The sequence below is a fragment of the Sinocyclocheilus anshuiensis genome, unplaced genomic scaffold (assembly GCF_001515605.1).
Source record: "Sinocyclocheilus anshuiensis isolate Anshui unplaced genomic scaffold, SAMN03320099.WGS_v1.1 scaffold355, whole genome shotgun sequence".
Taxonomy (NCBI): Eukaryota; Metazoa; Chordata; class Actinopteri; order Cypriniformes; family Cyprinidae; genus Sinocyclocheilus; species Sinocyclocheilus anshuiensis.
Genome location: NW_015549571.1, coordinates 2,347,116 through 2,356,091, shown reverse-complemented (window position 1 = coordinate 2,356,091; position 8,976 = coordinate 2,347,116). Strand labels below are relative to the sequence as shown.

At 42.3% G+C, this 8,976-nt stretch overlaps 1 protein-coding gene across 1 annotated transcript in view; it reads right to left on the bottom strand.

Moving 5' to 3' along the window:
* Positions 1-8,976, bottom strand: part of LOC107657404 (formin-like protein 2) — a 94,550-nt gene that overhangs the window by 54,155 nt on the left and 31,419 nt on the right. Inside the window, exons 2-3 of the mRNA XM_016445459.1 lie at positions 5,814-5,897; positions 3,686-3,766 (exon numbers count right to left, since the gene is read on the bottom strand). Coding sequence (XP_016300945.1) covers positions 3,686-3,766; positions 5,814-5,897 — 165 coding nt within the window. The remainder of the gene's footprint in view (positions 1-3,685; positions 3,767-5,813; positions 5,898-8,976) is intronic.

The window sequence follows — 8,976 nt, the reverse complement described above, 5'->3', positions numbered from 1 at the left end:
TGCCATCAGTTCAAGCCCGAAAGGGGAACAGAGTCGCGTGACAGACACAGTGATGAAGCTGGTATTGTGTTTGCAGTACACAAGTCACGGTTAAGACAGCTGACTTCACTGTGATGTGACCCTGTGTCTCTCTCTCTCTCTCACACACACGCACGCGCACGTTGATAAAGAATATCTCTTTGGTTTTGAGACTTTAGTCTTTGCAACTTCAGGGATCTTATCTATGCACAATCAACTTGTAACACTCCAAAGAGAAAGGAAAACTTGAAATCGCATCATATGACCCCTTTAAATCATTCACATTTGATGACTAAAAACAGGGGGACATTCTAAAACGCCTTAAATAAAAATGCTTTACATGCCCTAATGTATTAAGACAGTGGTATTAAAAAATCAAATTCAACCTTATTGATGATGCATACTATATGCAGCCATGCAGATAAGCACAAGATACTAAATTGCACATTTAAAGCCTTTTCTTTACAATGATTTTCTATGGGAAAACACTTAACATGAACTGGTGTTCATTGTCACACCCCTGTGGACTGTTGATTGTAGTTTCTCCCTCTGTCCTTCTTCTGCTGGAGCAGGAAGTCAAGACTCTCGAGGACCATACCAGACTGTTCCTGTTGGTCGCTAACATCACCAGCTATCCGGACGATGCACTCTGCGCTTTCTACGAGGCAAGTCTGAACGCCGAGTGCAGAGCGTGGTCGTCCGAAGATGGTCCTCGGGAGGAATTTGCCGCCTTCGTGGAGCGGACTCTGGCGAGAAACGGGTCGCCACTCACCATCGGCCCCGTGGATGATCTCGCCGGATCCAATTCGGACCCAGAGCCCAGCCCACCATCTCCCCGCGGTACAGAGCATCAGCCTGAGCGTGCTCACCTTTCTGCCCCTCATTATCTGCCCTATATCAGTTCCTGTCTCTTGTAGTCTAGTTGGTCGGTTATTGTGAATGTTACCCTGAATGTTGATGTCTACCCTGTCTGGATTTCCTGTTGTCAATTTATTAAATGTTATTGGTTTCGTCATCTTCGTCATCCTGCCTGCTCTCCTGAACACCCTGCCCGTGACAGAATAACCGACCTCAAAAACAGTTTAAATTGCGTGTTTCCCCTCCATTTGTTTTCCGGTTTTTACTCAGTTTTTTGTTTCCGTTGTGTTTGCCCCATGGATCCCTTCACTCGCCCCGAATTCCTCCTTCTCCTGCTGGAGCAGGGAGACAAAGCTCTCGAGGACCATACCAAACTGTTCCTGTTGGTCGCGAACATCACCAGCTATCCGGACGACGCACTCTGCGCTTTCTATGAGGCAAGTCTGAACGGCGAGTGCAGAGCGCGGTCGTCCGAAGATGGTCCTCGGGAGGAATTTGACGCCTTCGTGGAGTGGACTCTGGCGAGAAACGGGTCGCCACTCACCATCGGCCCCGTGGATGATCTCGCCGGATCCAATTCGGACCCAGAGCCCAGCCCACCATCTCCCCGCGGTACAGAGCATCAGCCTGAGCCCTCCGATGACGGAGAGCCATTTCCCGCCGCGATCCGCGAGCCAGAGCGAAGCCAAGCGACTGAGGCACCCCCCCACGGTACGGAGCATCAGCCTGAGCCCACCGAGGACGGAGAGCCATTTCCCGCCGCGATCAACGAGCCAGAGCAAAGCCAAGCGACTGAGTGGAGGATCGCCTCGGATGTTGAGCCCAACCCGTCAGACCAGGTGCGAGAGCTGGTGACAGTGCCCACCACGAGGGAGCAAGCCATAGACGGTGTGAGCACGAAGAGGAGCTCCGCCCCCTGCATCATGGCTGAGGGTGAGCTGACTATGGCGGGACATAAGGGCCAGAACCAGGAAGAAGGAGCTCCTGATCCCCAGTTCAGCCCAGGAAGGGCAACTGATTCCTGTCCCACCGGCTCCGTTGGGCTCCTTCCTCCCGCCAGCTCCACCTTTGTCCTTAGTCGCTCCGGCTCCGCCGCGGATCTCTGGATCTCCGCCTCGGTCGCCTCGGCTCCACCCTGGCCCCCCGGATCCTCGGCATCCCCCTGGCTCGTTGGCTCTCCGTCTCCGCCTCGGGCTCCTCCTCCACCTGCTCCACCGCCGTTGGTCGGCCCCCTGGAGTCGGCAGCTATCCCTCCTCCATGGCTCCTCCCACCGTCGGCTCCACCGTGGGCCGCTGTTATGGCTGTGGCCTGGGTCCTGCTGAGCTCCTCCTGCTCCGGGTCCCTCCTGTCTCCTCCCTGGCTCCTCCCTCCTTCGTCGCCCCCCTGGTCTCTGTCTGCCGGCCTCCTCCCAGATATCCGTCCTCTGCCGGAGCCTCCACCTGTCATGTCTGCCTGCCAGCCCTTTGCCTTCCCCTGTAACCATCCCACATCCACTCCTTTGTCCTCCTCCTAAGTCCCGCTCCGTCCCTCCCTCTGTCTCCACGGCGCGAGGACGCGCCTTCCGGGAGGGGGGCGATCTGTCACACCCCTGTGGACTGTTGATTGTAGTTTCTCCCTCTGTGTCCTTTTTTGGTTGTTCCTGTTCTCATTATTAGTTAATCACCTCATTGTGCTCACCTGTCTGCCCCTCGTTATCTGCCCTATATCAGTTCCTGTCTCTTGTATTCTAGTTTGTCGGTTATTGTGAATGTTGATGTCTACCCTGTCTGGATTTCCTGTTGTCAATTTATTAAATGTTATTGGTTTCGTCATCTTCGTCGTCCTGCCTGCTCTCTTGAACACCCTGCCCGTCACATTCATATTCTGGGTTCATCTGCTGGTCTGTTTCATTAATAATGTGTATCCACATGCTTGACATCAGAACATTGTAAAGGTTCAGAACGGCTCAGCTTTAATAAACAGTTATTATGGAGGAAGTATTAAAGGGTTAGTTCACCCAAAAATGAAAATTAGCCCATAAATTACTCACCCTCAAGTCATCCTAGGTGTATATGACTTTCTTCTTTCAGACGAAACCTGTCGGAGTTATATTAAAAATGGTCTTTGATCTTTCAAGCTGTTTAATGCCACTGAACAAAGGCCTTCTGTAGCGAATCGATGCGTTTTTGTAGCTTGCGCTCACTGTTGTACATGGAAGTAGCTCTGGGAGGATGACATAGGACGTCGGCGTTGCGCATGCGCCGCTCAGAATTGAACGCGGAAGCGCAGGGGAGAGATCAAAACAAAACAACGGTCACTAATTAGAAGTACAAAACGAGGATTTGTAAAGAAGAATGTCGGAGGATTTCGATATAAGCCAAGAGGAGACTGGTTTTCCTTTGCTAAAGTAAGGAAACTTTGTTACCTTTGCTCCTGTTAACAAACGCTGGTTTTCACGAGACTCATCAGCGCATGCGCAACGCTGAACTCATACGTCATCCACCTGGAACTGCTTCCATGTACAACAGTGAGCGCAAGCTACATTAAAGACACTTTCCCTACATCAAAAACCAGCTGTGAAGAAGGATGTAACATCTCTATCACAGGAATCAAGTGTGTCCAAGCAGGAAGTAAGGTTTCCCCAGCAGGAAGTAGAATGCAAGCTGTTCCTGTCCATACCCAGCTGTCACAGTGTAGCTATAAGGACAGCACTCTAGTCAAGATAAATGAGTTATCAGGAGCTATTTCCCATCTGAGGTCATCCATCCCAGCCTGAACACATACACACACGCTCCACACTGGATTTGAGGGAATAAGACCAGAACTCACCTTCCTGGTCACGGCTGGGTCGAGATAACTCTGCACCTTGTGGATGTATGTGTGAGGAGGATTCTTCACCTGGAATCGCTCCTGGAAAAGAGAGATATGGAGATGTGTTCATAATTTTACTGATTTTAGAGTATGAAAGTCAGTAAATATTTGCATTCGTTGTGGGTGTGTGAGGGATATGGAGTATATGGAGTGGGATGATCCCATTTGTGGGTCTTTTTGAGTCATAGATACCAATAAATGTGAATTACATTCAATATTCCCATAATGTTGTCCCAATGAGATTAACAACGTTTGCTGAACAATTTTATGTTTATGCTTATTAAGAGTTTGTGAGCTCCCAGCATGCATTGTGACATGATTAAAATAAGTTCTTACTCTCATAGGAGTGATGTTTATCATATTATCATCTTCACTGGAGTGTTGAGTACCATGTGCGACTCTGCAATGTTCACTTCATATATGAGTTCAATTGCTAATTTTGCAGTGAACAAAGTACTGCAGTATTATTTGAGACAATTAAAAACCTCTTCAGACTGAAAACGTTCTGAATACAACTCCACAAACAATGAGTTTAACAAATCACACTGATTCCTTGAACAATATCAGTCTCTGTGTGATCAGACGGTCTGTTCACCATATAAAAATTAATTCAGAGGACCTATTACCACCACTTAATGCATGGCTGCAAGATTAAAATAAATAAATTACTGATTTTATTAAATATTGAAAGTTGCAAGCATTATTTTGTTTTGATGAGTTCTGCTAATATAATCAAGTTGACCATTAAAACAACTCAATATTGTATGTAATTTAAACTGAAATCTCTGTGTTAATTGATTTAGTTGTAGTAACTTAACCAAAATTGTCTTGATAACTGCAGTGACAAGTAATACCTTACATTTTCTTTAGAATTACACGCTAAAGTTACCTTTTACATATGCTATGTCATCTGTTAATCTTATATGACTAATTATTAATAGTTTAAGAATAATAACTATGCATACTAATAGTTTTAGTATATTCCATATCAAATATGTATTCCATTCTGTCACACATTTGGATGTTTCCCTTGGCAACAGCCAATCAACAACAGCACATAACAGGAAAGAGGAAGAGACCTAGTTCCCTTCAAAACAACACAAGGCCCCTGCACACACACAACACACCAGCCACTGATATCACATTGACATTAACATGTGGCCTGTGTGTGTGTGTGCATGTGTGTGCGTCTGGGGTGCATTGTATGAAATATGAGACAGTATAGCATTTTTAACATTAGTATAAAAAACCGCAAGCATTTTCTACACTAGAAAAAATATATAAGTTAAAAAAAAATGCTATATAAAGCCAACCTATTATTATTGTTACTGTTTTTAGTAGTAGTAGTAGGGCCAGGTCATGTGATCTCAACATACAAAATATTTATCAGGGGTGGTCACATGATGGCCAGTACAGTTCACCATTTCTGTCAGTATGACTGGTTGGATGGGACAAACAGTGGAAGATGAATAGAAAACACAAAACAGACGAGTTGTGTTGTCTTCATGAGAACAAGATTGAGACTATATGTAATGTCTGCAGGGACACAAGGTCACCTGATGAACAAACAGTGACTCAATGTAGTACAGATTGCTTACACTTGTCTCACTGAAATGTGTGGTGAAATCGAAAATACATGACTGGGATCGGAGGAATTTATTTCTGTGGGGCACAACATGTGGCACCATGTTAAAGTTTAGCCATAAATGAAAGTTCTGTAATCATTTACTCAACCTCATGTCGTTTGACTTTATTTCTTCTGCAGAACACAAAACACAGCATTTTGAAAGATGTTTTGTCAATCCAATGAAAGTCAGAGGGGTCCAAAATAACACTTGGAATGATATGTGGGTGAGTAAATGATGACAACATTTTTATTTTGGGGTGAACTACAGGTGACAATACCCCTGTAGTATCTTGAGGTTATGTATCTAGTCCATAGATCAACCCATGCCGGTTCCAAACCTGCAACCTTTCAGTCACTCTGGGATTACATAACCTTCAGTTCTTTAGCTGCTAGCTGCACTTTACTCTAGATGAAAGACTGTGAGAATTTCGGAGGTAAGAGAAGGAGACCATGTGTTACCTGGTCACAAATGAGTTCCCATTTCTTCTCGTTGTCATACTGCCGTAGTAATCTTGCTTTGTCTGGAGGCAAGTTCATTGAATTCTGTGTAAAGACACACAAAGAGAGTGAAGTTAGTTAAAGTCCTGTAACTTCCACAGCTAGAAAAATTACAACGGATTAAGAAATAATTTATAGCAATGTAAATCTCACAGATACAACCTTTAGGAAGTAAAGTGTGCTTCAAATGCAATGCAATGAAGTTTAAGAATATGTGTTTGTCTGACCCCTTAAAAGTAAATCCACCCCATTCATAACAAACTCACTTCCATGGCTGTGTGTCTGTATTAGAAAAAATGACTGTGTGTAAAATGTGTGGGTTCAGCAGAAGAAGAGGAGACACATGGGGCTGTAATTCTGCTATGACAGCATCTTCTTCCTCTACAGACAGCAGCGAGAGCTGCTCAACTCAAGAATTAATACTGCTATAAAACACTCCCATCAGTGCAGAAAGAAAAAGTCATCAGGGGCGGATTCAGTAAAAAAAACTCTTAAGAAAGAAGAAAGTAAGAGACAAAATCTACTGCAAAAAGCTTGAAAGAATTGAAGTACAATTCTTAAAAAACATTATTTGGAAAAAAAAAAAGAAGAATAAAATGACAGTAGTGTAATACAACAAATTCAATACAGCCAAATCTAAATCCAAATCATTTTTAAACCTTTAAGTATCAATCCTCACAATCATTCGCATGTAAAGGCTGCAACATGTGTTGCAACAACATTGGAAACTGGAAAGCATTTGGTTAATGGAGAGAAAGAAAAAAAAAACTTCCAATAGGCAAAAGCTGCAGGTTCTCATTGAGGAAATTATTATTGCAGGGAAGAAAATTCTCCTTGGGAGGCTGATTATATCAGGATGGAAAGTAGAAGGTGTGCGCATGGGAACAAGTGGCAGACGCTGTTTCAGCGATGAGAATAGATCATATAAGTAACATATTGTAGTAGTTATATGTTTTATATGCTGAATGCTTAATATTTAAAACAACCTAATAAATTCATAAACTCAACATCTTACCGTTAAGGATTTGATTTCTTCTTCAACACAGTCTTGTCATTTTTATTTATTTTTTCAGATTCTAGGATCTAATTGATTTGATTCACGAACTCTTCACTTTTTTTCCCCCACAACCTCTGTGAAGTAAATGAAAGGAATATATTGGCTAATTCCAGAACCAATGCCTTAAAAAAAAACTAATAATATGTAGTGCTCTATAATCAGACTTTATGAAATTACGTCACTTAATCAATCCAAGATATTTTTCACTGCAACAGTTTACTAATGCAGCTTAGTTTTTTTCAATAGGAGTGACTTTGTGCCGGCTTTTAGAGATGTTTATGCTCAAACATACAGTGCATCTGCACGTGTGTGCTCTCAAACTGCAAACATGTGCTGAGATCAGACCTCCGCCTCTTACACAAGCGCTGTCCTCTACGTCTGCCCTACTTTCACACATCTGCTGCATGGAACTCCCCCAAAATACTGCAGTCACCAGAGCCCCATCCGTACCCCACCCACCCCAACACAAACACACGGCCCTCTCCAACCGTGTGCTGATGCGAACACTAACCCGCTGCTGTTAAATGACATCGCCATTTGGAAAAACCTATACTGTTTATCTGTGTGTGTAGACGTGGGCTGCTCTTGTTGTTTTTCTCTGTAGGTTTCCAGAGCAGTGTTATATGCACACAGGGAGGCTATGTTGTGTTTTCCAGCCTCAACACAGCAGCTGTTGGCCAGAGCGAAACCCAACACTTCAAATCGGACCTAAGGCAAGCCATCGTAATGCTTTTGAGCATTGTTTTCAACAGCACTTCTTTAATATGAAGACATTAGCTCTGTTCTAAAACCTAAATTGAACTGCTTGACTGTATAGGCAGCATCCTCACTGAAACCAGACCTCTCAAGCATTTACTCACGACTGATTCCAACAGAGTTTGCCATTAAGCTAACTGTGCGATAGATGTCACTCGTATATATTAGGTAAAACTGATTAATCATTATGTGATTAATCATATATGATATGATTTTCCCATTGTGTGCATTAGAACAGAGAAAACGTGTCGTGGTGGACGGAAAAGTTGCTAAGGTAGGTTTGGTCCATAACTTTTTCTAACATGGCCTAAGAGAACAATAAATTACCCAAATTCACTCAAGTGAACCCTTGTTATAAAGAAGTACACTTTTGCATACTTAAAAAAAAAAACTTATTACGGAAATACTAAGCTTTAAAAGAATATACTTGGGTGAACTGAATGTAATTTTTGGACAATTCATTGCATGTAATTTGCAATTAAATGGAAATTAATTACCATTTATATTTATATTGAATGCAATTAGCTGAAATTTAGAGTGCTTTTTTTTACCCACTTACAGACTTAAGTACATCAGTGTATGTAATTGTATAATTACTTACATTGTCTGCCAAAGTGTACTGTTAAATATAACAACAAGTATTTATGATAAACTAAAATATGCTTTAATACAATTTCTATTGAAACTTGTCATGCATTAAAATATGTTATTACATATTTGTAATATTGAAATTCATTACATTTACAATGTAATAACTTCAACTGTAATATCAAATAACACTCTACAGTTACAATTATAATCAAGTGCTTTACATGTGCTTTAGCATGTTAGTCAAAAATAAGTTTACTTCTTTGAAGCATGACAAAAGATACATAAAACATAATGAAAGCCAGACAGCCCTTCAAACGAAGATTTTTCGGGACCACACTTCAAACGAAGGGGTATGAATTATCTCAGTGGCAACATGGCTGCCCGAGCGAACAAAAAGACAAATAAATGTAAGCATTTTTGGCATTAATAAAGATTTTAACGAAAAGTAATAATTTGTTTTAAATGTAACATTTAATCGTGAGTTCATATTTACGGTCATGTTACTCAAAGAAATGTTTGCAAAAAATCGCTAATATTTGCTAACTAACGTCATATCATTATAGACTGCCCAATAGTGCCACAACATATTTTCATGTCTGATCAGGACGATAACCACCGTAGACATTGAGGGGGGCTCGTCCCCCAAATAATTAGAAATCGCTAAACCCTTTTCTCAAATATTGCCAATTCGAGAGAGAGAGAGAGAGAGAGAGAGAGAGA